This window comes from Pan paniscus, chromosome 5 (assembly GCF_029289425.2).
Source record: "Pan paniscus chromosome 5, NHGRI_mPanPan1-v2.0_pri, whole genome shotgun sequence".
Lineage (NCBI taxonomy): Eukaryota > Metazoa > Chordata > Mammalia > Primates > Hominidae > Pan > Pan paniscus.
This window is the reverse complement of record NC_073254.2, coordinates 64,332,243-64,349,298: the sequence shown is the minus strand read 5'-3', so window position 1 is coordinate 64,349,298 and position 17,056 is coordinate 64,332,243. Positions and strand designations below refer to the sequence as shown.

Sequence of the window (17,056 nt, the reverse complement as noted above, 5' to 3'; positions counted from 1 at the left end):
CCAGAGGTTGGACTAGGGCTTAGTATCTCAGTCTGGATCTACAGGGTCTTTTACCCTGGGCCCATTTATATTTTCACCCTCACAACCTCTGTTCCAGCTCTGAGCCATACTCTACAATTCTAATCTTTAGGTCTGCATCTTTCTTACATCAGCAGGATTTGCTATTTGCCAAATGCTCTATTTCCTGCAGTTTTCCATCCCTTCAGCTTTACCTGATTTTGACCCATATGTCCGGGAATTATCCCAAGGCCCAAAATCTGTACTATTATAATTCTGGGGCAATAGAGATACCTTCATAATTTCCTGTATTCAATCCTCATTCTAAAATGCTTAATTTACTTCTGATGTTGAATTATTAACTTTTACCCTCATATTTTGACTCAGTCACCCCAAGTGACTATTTTAGACCTCAAGCAAACAAAAATGACCCTCCAGGTTTTTTTTTGTTTTGTTTTCTTTTTTTTTTTGTAGCTTCTTTTCTCTGAGAAGGTGTAAATTTGAGTGTACACATTTTACCTATTCATTGACCTCAAGCCAAAGCATGGACTGAAAAATCTAAGGTCCCTTCTTAGCAGTTTCCCTTAGCATAGTTGCCCTAAACTTTGATCAACCAGAATTCATTGGATATGCCAACATGCAAAGTAACCATAATCCCAGGTGATACTGATTATCCCATAATCATTCTCAAGAGATCATAATAAGTTTTCTTCTGGATGCTTTTAATACTTGCACAGAAAATAAGTTCTGGGATTAATTTACCTAGATTTAGCATTATATCAAATATCTTATATCATGAAACAATGAATTTTTTCACACACTTTTGACAAAAAAACTATATGTAAAATATGCAGATTGTGTGTGTATATATATATTTTTCTAATAATATCAGTAATATTATATATTTTCAAAATCTTCTATTAGAATTAATTAGAGCCCATAATTTTTGTGTCCTTTTCAATTTCTTTCATAAGAGTTTTTCAGTTTTCCTTGTAGAAATTTTTCACCTCTTTGGTAAAATTTATCTTTAGGTATTTTCTTTGAAACACTACTGATTTTTGCATGTTGATTTTGTATCTTGCAAAGTTATTTAACTTACTTATCAGATCTAAGAATTTGGTGGAGTCTTTAGGTTTTCTAGACATAAGATCATATCATCTGCAAAGAGTGACAATTTGCCTTTCTCTTTCCCAATTTGAATGCCTTTTATTTTTTTTTCTCACGTGATTTCTCTGGCTAGAACTTCCCAGCACTATGTTAAATAAGAGTGCTGGACAAGGGCAATGTTGTCTTGTTTCAGGCCTTAGAGAAAAGACATTCAGCTTTTCTCCATTTAGTGTGATGTTAGATGTGGATTTGTCATATATGGCCTTTATTATGTTGAGTTATGTTATTTTTTTTTTGATGGAGTCTTGCTCTGTTGCCCAGGCTTGAGCACAATGGCATGATCTTGGCTAACTGCAACCTCTGCCTCCTGGGTTCAAGTGATTCTCCCACCTCAACCTCCTGAGTAGCTAGGACTATAGGTGCGTGCCACCATGCCTTGCTAATATTTTGTATTTTTAGTAGAGACGAGGTTTCACCACGTTGCACAGGCTGGTCTTGAATTCATGACCTCAAGTGATTTGCCCACCTCGGCCTCCCAAAGTGCTGGAACTACAGGCATGAGTTACTGTGCCTGGCTGAGCTAGGTTCTTTCAATTCTTAGTTTGTTGAGAGTTTTTTGTCAGGAAGAGATGTTAAATTTTATCAAATGTTTTTAAGGAGTCTGTTGAGATTACCATATGGTTCTTTTCCTTTATTTTGTTAATGTGATATGTCACATTTATTGATTTGCATATGTTGAACCATCCTTGCATCCCTGCTATAAATCCCACTGCTATAATGATCATGGTGCATTATATCTTACATGTGCTGTTGGATTTGGTTTGTTAGTATTTTGTTAAGGAACTTTGCATCTATGTTCATCAGGGATATTGGCCTATAGATTTCTTCTTTGTTGCATCCTTGTCTGGTTTTGGTATCAGAGTAATGTCAGCCTTTTAGAATGAATTAGGGCAACTTTCCTTGAATTTTTTTGGAATTGTTTGAGAAGAATAGGTGTTAGTTCATCTTTGAAAATTCGGTAGAATTCAGCAGTGAAATCATCTGATCCTGGACTTTTCTTATTGGTAGAGTTTTTATTACAATTCAGTGTCATTATTCATTATTGGTCAGCTCTGGTTTCTATTTCTTTCTGATTCAATCTTGGTAGGTTGTATGTCTCCAGGAATTTATTCATTTTCTCTAAAATTTTCAGTTGTTAGTATATAGTTATCCATGATTGTCTTGTGGTCTTCTGTATTTTTCTAGTGACAATTGTAATATCTTTTGTTTTTCTGATTTTGTTTATTTGGGCCTTCTCTTTTTTATCTTGGTTACTTGGCCTATTGGTCTTGTTTATATTTTCAAAAATCAACTTTTTTTTATCCTTTGTATATTTTTTAAAGTCTCTATTTTGTCTAGTTCTGCTCTAAACTTTGTGATTTCTTCTGCCAGTTTTGGGTTTGATTTATCCTTATTTTCATTTAGTTCTTGAGATGCATTATTAGATTGTTTATTTAAAATCTTTCTTTTGCTTGAGGTAGTTGTTTGTCAGTATAAACTTGCCTTTTAACACTGCTTTTGCTGTATCCCCATAGGTTTTGGTATGCTGTGTTTCAATTTTTATTTGTTTAAAAAATTGTTTGATTTACTCCTTAATTTCTTCCTTGACCCAGTGGTTTAATTTCCACATTTTTTACAGTTTCCAAAGTTCCTCTTGTTATTGATTTCTAGTTTTATTTCACTGTAGTTAAAGAAGATACTTGACATCATTTCAATTTTTAAAAATTTGTTGAGACTTGTTTTGTTTTGTAACATATGGTCCATCCTAGAGAATGTTTCATGTGCTGATGAGAGGAAAGTGCACTTTGTAGCTGTTGGATAAAATGTTCTATAAATGTCTGTTAGGTTCCTTTGGTTTAATATCCAATTTAAATCCAATGTTTCTTTGTTAATTTCTATATAGATGATCTGTCTAATGCTGAGAGTGGGGTGTTGAAGTCCCCACTATTATAGCATTGGAGTTTATCTCTCCCTTTAGATATAATCATATTTGCTTTATATATCTAGGTGCTCCATTGTTGGTTGCATACATTTAGAATTGTTACATTCTCTTGCTGAATTGATCCCTTTTTCATTACATAATGACCTTCTTTGTCTGCTTTTGCTGTTTTGAACTTAAAGTCTGTTGTATCTTATAGCTATAAGATAAACTATAGCTATTCCTGCTTGGTTTTGGTTTCCATTTGCATGAAATATCTTTTGATATCCCTTTACTTTCAGTCTATATCTGTCTTTACAGGTGAGATGAGTTTCTTATAGATAGAATACAGTTGGGTCATATTTTAATCCATTCAGCCACTCTGTATTTTTTAAGTGGAAAATTTAATCCATTTACATTCAATGTTATTATTGATATGTCATTTTGTTAGTTGATTTCTGGCTGTTTTGTATATTTTTTGTTTCCTTTTTCTCTTATTGTTTATCATGGTGGTTAGGTAGTTTTATGTAGTGATAACATTTGAGTTTTTGCTCTTCCTTATTTGTGTTTGCTCTACCAGTGGGTTTAACACTTTTGTGTGTTTTCATGATGGTAGATATCTTTTCACTTCCATGTGTAGGGCTCCTTTAAGTATTACTGGTAAGGCCAGTCTAATGGTAGTAAATTCCCTTAGCCTTTGCTTGTCTGGAAAAAACTTTTTTTTAATCTTTCATTTATGAAGAATAACTTTCTTGGTTATAGTATCCATAGGTGGATGTTTCTTTTTTTTTTTTTTCTTTCAGCACTTGTTAAATATATCATCTCTGGCAGCAGCAGCTAGGTGCAGCAGACACTTCAGGTGGGAAATGTCAATGTGGCTCCAGAGATGTGGATATGCAAGGACTGCTGGGGCCCTGTGCAGGATGCAGCCTGGTTGGGAATAGGCTCTCAATAAAGGACCCTTCTGTAGCTGCCTAGCACTCAAGGGTGTGTGAAACCCGTGCGACCCACCGTGAACTCTCCTCTGGAACTGTGCCTTTGGGCAGTCTCCAGGCAACTCTTTGGTAGCCTCGAGGGGTCTGTGAGAGTCTAGAAGCATCCCAATGGCTAGGAAGCAGAAGTCCATGATGAAAATGTGCATCAGTAGGGGTCACTCACTTACCCTTTCCATGTGTTAAGGAGCCTTTCCAGGCTCCCAGTCAGTCCCAACTGAGCAAACTGCCTTGTTTTTCTCTCCTTTTTTGCTTTAGGTGTTTCATGTCACTTATCTGTTGAATACTAGATGGTCTATTTGAAGTTTAATTATCTACTCCTTATTTTGGTTCTTCTTGGTGGAGAAGGCAAGTGCCAGATGCGTAGTCAGCTATCTTTCTTGAAGCCCCTCCCCTCAGAATCTCCCTTTTATTTACTTTTTTTGTTTCAGTTACCTCAGGGTTAATATTATCTGCTTTACTAGATTTTTTGAGCATTAGAAAGAGAAAGGGACATTTCATCATCTGTGTCACCATATTACGATAAATCTTGAAATGTGAGGCTATGTGAACATTTGGAGGGAGAAAGAAAGGAAAGGAAATAGATGAAAAAGAGTGATAAAGGTGAGATTGTTTACATGTGTATGTTCTCTGAAAGAATTGATTTAGAGAGTTCTTCTCATATTGAGCATGTCTGGCAGTCAGCAGGGGAAGCGTGAGAGCAATGGTAAACTACATCATTGGGTGAAAAAGCACGATTAATCGTCTGCCCTGTATTATTCTGCACAAATTTGTTAACTTGCTCTTTAAAAGTGCTTGCTTTTGTAAAATGAGAACCAAACTGTTAGCCTTTTTTGCTTCTCACACAGCAGGATTAATTCAGAAATAAACTTGGCAGATGGTGAAAAGAAGGTGCCAACCAAATTCAATAATCTATACTTATTAATATCCTAGAGTTAGCTAGCTATATTAACTAAAAATAAAAGAGAAGGTACATTAGCTCTGATTTGTCTGACTTGTAATGACAACCATGCTTAGCAAGGTGATCAGATATTATGGAATATCGCCAAGTCACTTACATAAATTAGTAGTAGCAAGTTACTCCTCTTCTTTGTAGCTGACGGAGAGTTTAAATAGAATCTTTCTGTGTTCTTATATTAGTTTCCTCTTGCTACTATAACAAGTTATCATAAATTGAATGTTCTAAAATAAATACAGGTTTATTATCCTACTGTTCTGGAGGTCAGAAATTCAAATAGGTCTTCCTAGGCTAAAATCAGAATGTCAACAGGGAAACTATGGGGAGAATCTGTTTCCTTACCTTTTCCTACTTCCAGAGGCTATCCATATTCCTTAGCTTGGAGTATCTTCCTCTGTCTTCAAATTCAGCATGACTGGTCAAGTCTGTCTCATGCTCATCACTGACATTGACTCTTTTGACTTCCTCTTCAACATTAAATACTCTTGTGATTACGTTGGGTCCACCTAGGTATTCCAGGATAATCTCCCTACTTTAATGTTAGCTGATTAGCAGTTTGAATTCCATCTGCTACCTTAATTCCCTTGTGTCATACAATATGACATATTCAAAGGTCCAGGGATTAAAACAATTTATATTTTTGAGATTCTACTATCCTTCAAACAACAGTCCTGCCTTTCTATCTGGGTCCCAATGACTAACACATTAAACCTTGTTTGGATCCTAAAGGTTTCTTTTAGAAAAAAAAATGCAAACACATGTAAAAGTGGTTTAAATAAAGTTTATTACAAGATGTTATCCCATGAATTGAGAATAATCTAAAATTGTGTTATTTTTCTTTCAGGGATGGAAATTAAACGCCTATTGTTTTTGGTTGCTGCTGCTTGCTTACTGCCTATGTTGTCCATGAAAGTATGTGAGGGTTGGATGTTTCATAATTACTTTCTAAATAAAGATAAGAGCTAACACTTTAATACAATTCACCATGTTAGAGGCACTGTTGTGAGGCCACTGCATCCATTACTCACTTTGTTCTCACAATAGCCCTGTTAGGCAAGTACTCATCTTAATACCATTTTATAAAGGAGAGAACCAAAGAATAGTAAAGTTGAGTAATATGGCCAATATCTGAGGACTAGCAGGCCCTGAAATTATACTTAATCAGTTAGCTCTGTGGGTCCATATCTATTTCATTGTGGCCTCTCTGAATAACACAGGAAAAAAACTGAGAATGCAGATTACCTATATAATTTTTTACTATAACAAGAATTTAAAGCATCAAAATTAAATATAAAATGGAAAGGTGCCAACAGCACAAAGAGCGACGTGAGGAGCTGATTAGCAGTTTGAATTCCATTGGCTACCTTAATCTCACTAATAATTAAAAACAATAATCTCACTAATAATTAAAAACAATAACTTTAACAGTCACAAAACAGAAGTAGAACACTCAATGATATAATATTTTATGATCAGCCAATAATATTCACCTTTAAATAACTTCAATGATATAAAGAAAATAATATATATTTTAATTTACCCAAAATTTTGTGACAAACTGAAGTAAATAACTTTGGTATAGAAAATGAGTGGTTTTTACATTTTCATAGGCCAGGTAGAGAAGTAAGAAATAAAAGGCACTTAGTTTTTTTGTGGAAAGAAAATCCATATGCATTAGGCTATTAGGGTGTTGGTTTGGTATTTGGTTCCTATTACTCACTCTTCTTCCCCAGAGAGAGACTAGGTGGAGCTCCTGTTTAATGCCCAGTAATCCTCCAGTAAGCTGGAATTAGCGTCCTGAATTAGAGTCCTGAATAAGACTTCTTCCTTCCCTCTGATTCTCTGACCATTTTACTTCCCCAGTGAGGAAGGGTGACCTTCATGCTTCATAATAAGGAAAAAGCTAACCTGAAGTATAGCCACCATTTCAGAGGAATGGGAAAACGGCAAACAGTCAGAAACCTATATTTGCCATCAAGACCTAGTACTAGGCTGTTTAGACCACTTAGGCCAAGTTCTGGGAAACAGCCTGGCCCAGATTGTCATGTGAAAGAAGAAATTAGTGTCACTAGTTAAAAGTCCAGAGCAAGGAGCAGATAAGTAGAACCCTACCCGTCCAAGGGAAACCATACCCAATCCGCTTTTGACCAAGAATACAAAAGAAAAAGTAGAAGGCATTGATAAAACAATAGGTTTATGCTCTATAACAGAGAATTATTAGAATATTTTCATAATTTTATAGATAGTTTGGTCATAAAATAAAGGCTTAAGAATTTTAAATTTAAACAAGAAGATAAATTTAGCCCCCAACACAAATTTATTACATAAACTTTAAACATGAGTCCGAGTTAAAATAAATAATGTGTTCCAATTTGCCAACAAAAGTAGTATTATGCTTTCTTTTTTCAGACTCCAGGTAGAAAGCAAATAGACTAACCACCAGACCTGAATCGTATTTTAAACTTCCACCAGTGGCAGTGTTTTTTGGGATATTAGGTGTCTAATTTAACAGAAATTGTTTTTACTTTTTATATAGGTAGTTTTCCATGACAATCTGGTAGATGTCACACAAAAAGTTTTTTTAAGGAAAACTATAGAGAGTTGTGATCAGGTAACAGGCAGGCTGAATCGTCTCTGAGTTAATTAGAGACTTATTTGAGCACACGGTATACCTGCAATCTGAAGAATAAGTTGGCTTTGCAAGTTAACAAGGTGTACTATCAAAGGTACAGGCATGGGCAAATATTCTATGGCAGGAAGGAAACTGGCACATTCAGATAACCAAAAAAAAAAAAAAAAAAAAATCAGAGATAAGGGCACATATCCTAAATAGAGGCTGAGAATAAACAGAGTATTCAAAGGCCTTGTTAAAGATTTTAGTTCCTCTTTTTATGAATGGTAAACTGTTGAAGACTTCTAACAGTAAAGTGAATCCATTGTGTCTGTGTTTTAAAATTTTTACTCCAAATGATGACTGGAGAATTCATTATGAAAGAATGGATCAAGGAGTGGGAGAGAGATTAGAGACATAGTAAAGCATTAGTGGATTCTGGGAGGCCAGCTCAAAGCTAGACAGTAGCCACAATCAGTCCAGGTGAAAGAAGCAAAGAAAGGAAAGAGAAAAATAAAGAGAGTGTTTGTTCCTTACACCAAAAGAAAGAGTATTTCTACACTGAAAGTTTAGTCAAAGGAGTCAGCTGCCAATAAACCAAGTAGAATAAAGTCATTAAAACAATATTGCATATGCAAATTGAGCTTGTCACAGATTTTAATAGGAGTATTTTTAATGTAGGGTTTCCCAACTTCAACCTTATTGCCATTTTGTATGGGATAATTATTTGTTGTGGTGAGGGCTGTCCTGGGCCTAGCAGGAATTTAGCAGCAGCATCCTTGCCCTCTATTCACAAAATGGCAGGAGCACTCTCCCCCTATCATGCCCATCATGACAACCTCAAATTTCTCCAGACATTGCCTAATGCCTAAGCAGCAGGGCAGGTGGATCACCTAGAATAGAGAATATATTATTGAAAAAAATGGAGGGAGGTAAATGCGAGGCTCTATTACTTGGGCAACTGTAGACAGCCAGAGTTGGCAATATTTTCCAGAATATTGATAGGGAAAGAGAGTAGAGACAGAGAACAATAGTTGAATGGGAAAGTGACGTAAATGAAGAGATGGTTGCTTGTTTATCTGTTTTAAGAAATAAGCAGCATGTAGCCAGTCATGGTGGTGCACACCTGTAATCCTAGCTACTGGGGGGCTGAGGCAGGAGAATCGCTTGAGCCTGCGAAGTAGAGGCTGCAGTGAGCCAAGATCGTGCTACTGCACTCCAGCCTGGCAGCAGAGTGAGACTTCTTCTCAAAAAAAGAGATATAAGCTGCATAATCATAAATAAACACTGCTGGGAAGGGCCAAAAAGAAAGAGTGGCTGACAGCAAACAAAATGAAAAGTAAATAATGTAAGATTTGGGGGAACGGTAGAAGAGAATGGACTAAATAACACTGTTGGAGAATTGAGCCTTAGAAAGATTAGAAAGAATGACCCATTCACTTGTACCACAGAAGAGGAGGAAAGAAAGGGGACAGATACAGGTAGATTGACAGACTGGGTGAGACAGTTGAAGCAGCTGCCCTCTGATGGCTTCTCTTTACTGAGGGAAGAAGGATATTTCACATTCTGTTGAGAGAAGGTAGTTGTGAATAGGGGAGATTGCAAAAGTTCTACAATAATGTGGAGAGTGACAGAGTGAGTTAATCAAACAATTCATTAGAATTGATTAGCAGAATTAAGGAACTATTTGAGGTCAATCTTACTGATTTGGGGTCATGCAGATATGTGTTGTTTTGTTTTGTGAGACATTTTTCTGGCAATGCTCAGCTGATAGAACAGGCAAGAGAATTGTCAGTCTCATCCAAAGTTGGGATGTCTTAGGTAGGCATTTCTAGATGATGGTGTGCAGACAAAAGATTCAATATTGCAAAAGGAGAGTTGTGAAATTAGAGAACACAGATAGAGATGAAAGGAAAGACAAGAGAGGGCTAGTAGAGAAAATGAAGAATGAGTTAGAAGGCTCGATTATATTGAAGAACAGCCAGAATGGCTGATCGTGGCAACTTGGAAGAACAGGAAATTCCAATCAGGCAGGGAAATGCTTGACCAGGTGATTTGGGAGCTATGGTGTTTTGGGATGATCATGAGATATAGTAGGTGACCATTAAAGTGAGGATAAAGAGGACTGAAGGAGAAGTCTAAAGGAGGAAGATTTTGAGGGCCTGAGACATCAAAGGGTTGGATTCATCCATGTGGATGTTGAAGTCCTTTGAGTTGACTTCAGAAATCTGGGTGGAAAAGATGAATTCATTTCAGGAAACCCAATTTCCAGGAATGAGAGGAAGTAAGAAAAGAATCCATGATAGGATGTTAAATAAATGTTCAGGAATGAGGTGTGAGAGGAAAATGTCATGAGTTTCCCTGCAGCAGAGGTTTTCAGAGGAGCAAGGAGAGTTGTAATCTGGAAATAGTATGTGGAATCATGTGGGTCCGCAGCCTCTCCTCTAGTCCAAATCAGCATGACTTGCAATGTGAGAAAAAAGTGACATCATGTGAGTATGTCCACAGAGACAGTCTCTACAGGAGTCTTCTGAATTCCATATTTAAGTTTTCTCCCCATACCCTAAACTGTTGATATAAATGACAGTGAATACTTGTATATATTGTGTAAGTTATGATGCTAGATCGTATTCATTCATAAATTGTGCTGATGGTCATGTGGTAGTTAAGGAAGCAACAGACACCCCTCACATTATAGTACATTAGTTCTGCCACATTTTTTAAAAAAGGTATGAAGTACATGTGATATCACACACACACACACACACACACACACACACACACAAAGATTCTCTTTATAGCGATTAATGCTAACCTAAATACTTTGGTCATGTATTCTTCTTCTTAGTGAGTTTCAGAATAAAAAATAAATAAATGAAAAGAACAGTCACAAATTCAAGATTATAGGCTGAATTTGAATTCTATGTTATACTCTCTCACACATACACTTGAGAGCACTGATGTTTTCTCATATGAACAGGAAGAAGACACAGAATTTGTGTTAATAACACTTGCAACTTTGTCCTCAATAATGAATCTCTTAGTTTGGGTTCTCCCAGACACACACCTCTAGACAAGGGTTCAAGTGGAAGTAGTTTATTTGGGAAGCAGAGAGTACAATTGTTGCAGGGTGGGAGGTGTGGAGAATAAGCCAGAGAAGTAAGTAACAGGTGTGATTTTAAGATATCTCCCTTTGTGGATATTATTGCCCAATAAAAAGTGCTTCAACATGGTCCAAAGTATGAACCTGGAAAAACCCTAATAACAGGATAACAAGTGCATTATTCTGAAGACTAATGTAATGTCAGCCTGACGTTGAGAAATCCTCAAAATTAGTACTGGAGAAATGGAATCCAATATAATGAGACATTATAAATTCAAAAATGCTATAAATCACTGTTTAATATAAACTATAAATTTGCATTACCTATAGGTCTGCAAAATATATGTGACAAATTCCACTTAAAAGAAGTAACACTAATTAATATTTTTCTGGTAACAGAAGAAATCAGCTAGAGACCAATTTAATAAGCTCGTCACCGACTTGCCAAATGTACAAGAAGAGATCGTTAATATACACAATGCCCTCAGGAGAAGAGTAGTTCCACCAGCCAGCAACATGCTGAAGATGGTAAGATCAAAAAATAGCAACAATCATGATTGCAATAATAGTAATGGTGTTTACTGAGTTTTATTAAGTTCTATGCACTTTCAAAGTGCTAAAAGCTTTATCTTCACAACAAATCTTTTACATAGCAGAAGAAACAAAGGTCCAGAGAAGGTAAGTAACTTTCTGATGATTATATGGTTAGTCAATGACAGAGCTCAGCCAGTCTAGCTTCATTCCTCCACATCCTAAGACAGTGCTTCTCAACCTTTAAAGTACTCAAGAATCACCTGAAGAACTTAGTAAAGCACACTTTCCTGGGTCTCACTCTCTGATATCCTGATTCATGAGGTCTGACCTGGAGACCACCACAAGCTCCCAGCTGATGCTGATGCTGCCAGTACACACGACAAATATTGATTAACAAGTTATCCATGCATTTCATAGCTGTCTTCATTGGGCAGTAGTCCAGAGGCTAAGACACTCTTCCTAGAATTAAAATATCCAGATATCTAGTTAGTTGATGTGGCCAGGTAAATAAACATTGGCAAATTTATCCCCCAGTTTCATTGCATCCCATAAATAGGAAGAGAAATTCTTTCATTATAAACCTGCTATGCTCTGCTACAAGACAAATTTAGGGAAGTCTCAGGTGTTTAGGTGATTACCCTCACATTTGTTATCCAGCAGTATCACTCAGTTTCATGAGCACCCTCAGCCTGCTTCCTTGAACCCTGGACCAGCCTATAGCAACAAGGGTTAGAAATAGTGCAGGCTCTGGAGGGTGATTCTAAGGAGAACCTTTCTCTTGCAAATGATGAAGAGGATGAAACAAGGAAATAGATAAATGATTTTGAGATTTATCTCTTAATCACTTTAAAATCCAAAGGGGTATTTGAACTAAAAATAAAAATCAATAGCTTTCATAGGCATTCCTGCATGGTGTTGTAGCCAACATACATGTGTTTATTATTTACAGGCATTTTTCTAATACCTTGTTACATTAACTCACTTCCTTCTCCCAATAAAATTGTCTTCATTTTACATATTATGACACTGAACCTAAGGAAAATTGAGTAGCTTATTCAAAATCTTAAGGACTGGGGCACAGATTAAAATGCAAGTGGGCCAGATCCGAGGAGCTGGAGAAGTAGAGTCCAAATTCCTTGGTTGCCAGATGAGCAAATAAGTTTACCTAGGAGGTACAAACAGAGGTAAAGAAAAGTAAAAAATATAGCCTCTGATTTGAGATTGGAGATGAAAGGCAAATACAGAAAAAACACTGGAAATAATACAAGAATACATATATTCAAGCACTAACGTAAAAAGGTATGAAACATCAACAAGACGATAAAAGTAAGTGTACCAGTAAAACTGAGAAATATTTCAAAGGAAATATGAGAGTTCAGCTGCTCCACAAACAATGCATAGGACATGTGTAGGATTAGAAGTAGCAACAGCAAATTTAAGGAACAATAGGACTGAAGAGTTAACCACAATTACCAGGCAGAGATTTTCTTTAAAAAAAAAAAAAAGTTTCTGAACACAATATTAGAACCTAAGTAGAGTCATTTGTTAAAGCTGGAATTCAGAGCTTTGGTACGATCATAAATACAAACTTTAATTTTAATTTTGAATATGTCGCAAAATAGGAGTATCTCACCAACATTAATCAGAGGTAATGTCCTATACATCATCTTCAAAGTGCAAACATCCTGCTATATTTTAACCAGATAAGTTCCAGTTCCGGTAAGTTTTCTTTTTTTTATTTTATTTTATTATTATTATACTTTAAGTTTTAGGGTACATGTGCACAATGTGCAGGTTAGTTACATATGTATACATGTGCCGTGCTGGTGTGCTGCACCCATTAACTCGTCATTTAGCATTAGGTGTATCTTCTAATGCTATCCCTCCCCCTCCCCCCACCCCACAACTGTCCCCAGAGTGTGATGTTCCCCTTCCTGTGTCCATGTGTTCTCATTGTTCAATTCCCACCTATGAGTGAGAATATGCGGTGTTTGGTTTTTTGTTCTTAGTAGTGAATGCCATGGTATTCCCCCAGCCCAGAGAGGCTATACACTGGTAGATGTGTTGTGTCATCTCTGCTTATCAGTTAGACATAGCCATGACTAAAATAATTTTTTTGTTTGTTTGAAACTTTCGAAACCTACAAAACCATGGTTTTACCCAGTGCTAGGCTAATGAGTTATTTAATTCATCTCACGGTTTGGTAAATTCATCAACCCCAAGGGTAATTCTAAACATTGACCACAAGATGGCAGCAAATACATATAATAATTAAACTACATGCTCAGGACGACACTGAAAATGAGTGTCCTCCAAACAGTCTAAACAGTAGCTGAATGATTTACATAAAAACTTATAGTAAAAACAAACTCTATGACTTCTGTTGGCAATCTGTTATATGCACATATAAGGGTATTCTTTTAAATGGATGTATATGCTGCTGAACACCAGGGTTTCAGCCAAGGTCTAGTTGCTTGCAGCACAAAAATGAGTATTGCCCATTGCCTGGGAAGAAAGGCTTTGTTGAGGGTGATGTCAGCCTGACTGTCAAATCCCTCCCTCTCCCTAATCAACCAAAGTTAAAAGTTTATATAGGAGGGACAGAAAACAGGAGGGACAAGGAAGAGGATTTTGTCAACAGGCAGCAGCTGTGTCTCCTTGACCAGGTGTGGTGATCAGGAAAGCCTCAGTTCCCTACTACCACCTGCGGGGCCCGATGGTGGGTTTCCTGACAAAGGAACTCAGATAAGACAAATGTTCATAGGCTCAGTTCTTTGTAAAAGTTGGGCAGTTTCATATACACCACAATGATAGGAGAATGTTAGGGAGATCATTTATCACAGAGTGTCATATTTACAGATGCAGAATTTCTCCCTTTCTGCATTGGGAAAACAGCTGTTACTTAGTCATACCTGACCAAATGCTTCAACTCAGCACAGTTAATGCACACTGAGAGTCAAGAACACATACTCTGAAGCCATCCTAAGTGGATTCAAATTCTTATTTTGTCAGTTATTTATAGTGTGACCCCGAAAAGTTACTTAACATCTCTGTGCCTTATTTCCCTTATTTTCAAATGGATATAATATTATTTTTTATGTAGAGTTGCCATGAGGTTAAAGTGAGAGAAGATACACACAGAATTGGTGACAGATTCTGGCATGTGGAGTTAGCTTTTATTTTTGTTATTCATAATTTTAGATGGAAATATGACTCTATACTTGCTTCTAATCACAGCCAGCATTTATTCAATACAGAAGATTTGTCACATCTCAGTTGTATTCCTTGGAATATCACATTTGAACAAACCTTTGGGCATAAATTACAGGTAACAGTTTCCAGATGGATAAACTGAGATTCAAAGAGATAAAATAACATGTCTGAGTTTAAACTACAAATAAATTACTAAGTAACTCTGGTCTGTTTCCCTGGAAGCATTTACTTAAATTCTCTACTACATCTGAGAGAGAATCTATCTCTGAATGTAATTACCAAGTTTTGAATTTGTGAATTCAAGGGCCAACATAATAAATTGAAATTGTTGTCTTTCTCTTTCTACTAGAACGTTTAATAGTAATCTCATTATTTAAATTTCTAGTTGATACAATTGAAGATATATCTCATGGATTATTAGAAACAATAAATTAGAATCTTATGAAAATATTAATTGGAACATGTGCTTTTTTTTTTCTTTCCACTACAGAGTTGGAGTGAAGAGGCTGCAGAAAATGCCAGAATTTTTTCAAAGTATTGTGATATGACAGAGAGCAACCCCCTTGAGAGGAGACTTCCAAGTAAGTGTGTATCTATATGACCCGCCTTTGGACTAAAAAAAAAAAAAAAAAAAAAAGTAAAACAGGGATTGTTATGTACCCTGATGAAAGTAAATTAAGTCATCTAGATTTCCTCATTTGCACTGGGTCATACAAGGCAGTGAATTGTGGACTATTACACTGTTTTAACTCATTAATTTTTAAGGTTTATATCTTTAAGTTTTCAGATTCCAAGTTCTGGAGTTTTCAGATTCCAAGTTCTGACCATGAGGAAAAATGAATAAAAAATCTCAGTATTGCAGAAGAGTGGAGTGAGCAGCTAGAAACCTAGGTCTCCATTCTGTGGAGTTACTATAGCTACTGAACAATAGCACCATGGGGATCTGCTTAGCTTTGGAACGATAATGCAGTTGAGAAATAAGTTATATGCAGCCCTGCTCAGCTGCCCATAAGACAATTTTAGGTGCTCAAAAATGAGCCCATCTTGAAGCATATAAATTAGGTAACTTACTGCTAGTTTCCAGGAAATAATAAAAAAAAAACATTATTGCTTCTGTGTTACGCTGTTTTTGTGTTGCTATAAAGAAATACCTGAGCCTTGGTAATTTATTAAGAAGAGATTTCATTAGCTTATGACTCTGCGGGCTGTACAGGAAGCATGGCACCCACATCTACTTGGCTTTTGGTGAGACCTTAGGAAGCTTACAATCATGGCAGAAGGTGAAGGGGGAGCAAGTGTCTCACATGGTGAGAGAGGGAGCAAGAGAGAGAGAGTTGGGGAGTGCCACACACTTTTAAACAACCAGATCTCATGAGAACTCACTCACCATTATGAAGACAGCACCAAGTTCTTTGAGGAATCCACTACCGTGAGGTAAACATCTCTGGTCAGGCCCCACCTTCAACACGGGGATTACATCTCAACATGAGATTTGGAGGGGACATCCAAACTATATCACCTTCACTCAGGAATAAACATTATATTTTAACATGAGAATCTCTTTTTAATTAACATGTTTTAAAAATGCTAATTCACATTTATATCTACAGATTATTTGGAATCTTAGTCCAATGCTTTTTAGCAGTGAATTAGCAAAGTGGTTCCTGCCTGCCTTAAGAAAAGACAGATACTCCTGAATACCATGTTCAACCAAAAGCCCACACCATACATGAATGGCTAAATAAACAACTGTTTATTCAACATCTTTGTATTATGAACACCTGTGTGTAGCTTCCTTTAAGCCATAGACCCTGTTAGCACTCTTAGGCTTCTCTGATTTGGTTTCACCTATCTAAAGCAGCTTGGAAGCAGCAGAGACTGAAATGTTGATGATTTGATTTCAAAACTTGTTCATCACCTACTATCAACGTTTCACCAAACTTGAGTACCACATGCTCATTCATCAATGAGAAAGATTTTCAGCGGGGATACAACTTATTTTACTCCCTCTCAGAAGATGTTGTCAAGATGATCAGTGAACCATTCATAAAATAAAAATGAGGAAAGTCTCCTTGTATACTATTTCCCATTTGTTCAGAGTATGACCCAGCCCGTTTTCTCATTTCAGATACCTTTTGTGGAGAAAATATGCATATGACATCTTATCCTGTATCATGGTCAAGTGTAATTGGAGTCTGGTACAGTGAGTCTACAAGTTTCAAACATGGAGAATGGACAACAACGGATGATGACATAACTACTGACCACTACACTCAGGTAACCTGTGTGCTGGCAAACACACATATTGTTTAAGAGATAAGCATGTGTGTGGAAACGTAAGTAAGAAACAACTGAAAATCATTCTACCTTCTTATGGCAATCTTTACTCAATTTGCTGAGTTCCTCTTATAATTTGAAATAGAAGGAAGTGTTCTGTTCAAAATACGACTTAGAGAAGATGCCTAACCTCTTAGTATCCTTCTTTACTCACTAGATTTTTCAGGAACTCACAAAATCATAAGACATCAATCTCATTTGATATTGGTAGTATTTGTAAAAGTGAAAATAATGGTACCTTACAATA

The 17,056-nt window shown here is 36.4% G+C and overlaps 1 protein-coding gene across 1 annotated transcript in view; it reads left to right on the top strand.

Moving 5' to 3' along the window:
- Nucleotides 1-17,056, top strand: part of CRISP1 (cysteine rich secretory protein 1) — a 39,570-nt gene that overhangs the window by 9,494 nt on the left and 13,020 nt on the right. The window contains exons 3-6 of the mRNA XM_003833171.6: nt 5,856-5,923; nt 11,125-11,253; nt 14,963-15,053; nt 16,601-16,749. Coding sequence (XP_003833219.1) covers nt 5,858-5,923; nt 11,125-11,253; nt 14,963-15,053; nt 16,601-16,749 — 435 coding nt within the window. The 5' untranslated portion in view covers nt 5,856-5,857. The remainder of the gene's footprint in view (nt 1-5,855; nt 5,924-11,124; nt 11,254-14,962; nt 15,054-16,600; nt 16,750-17,056) is intronic.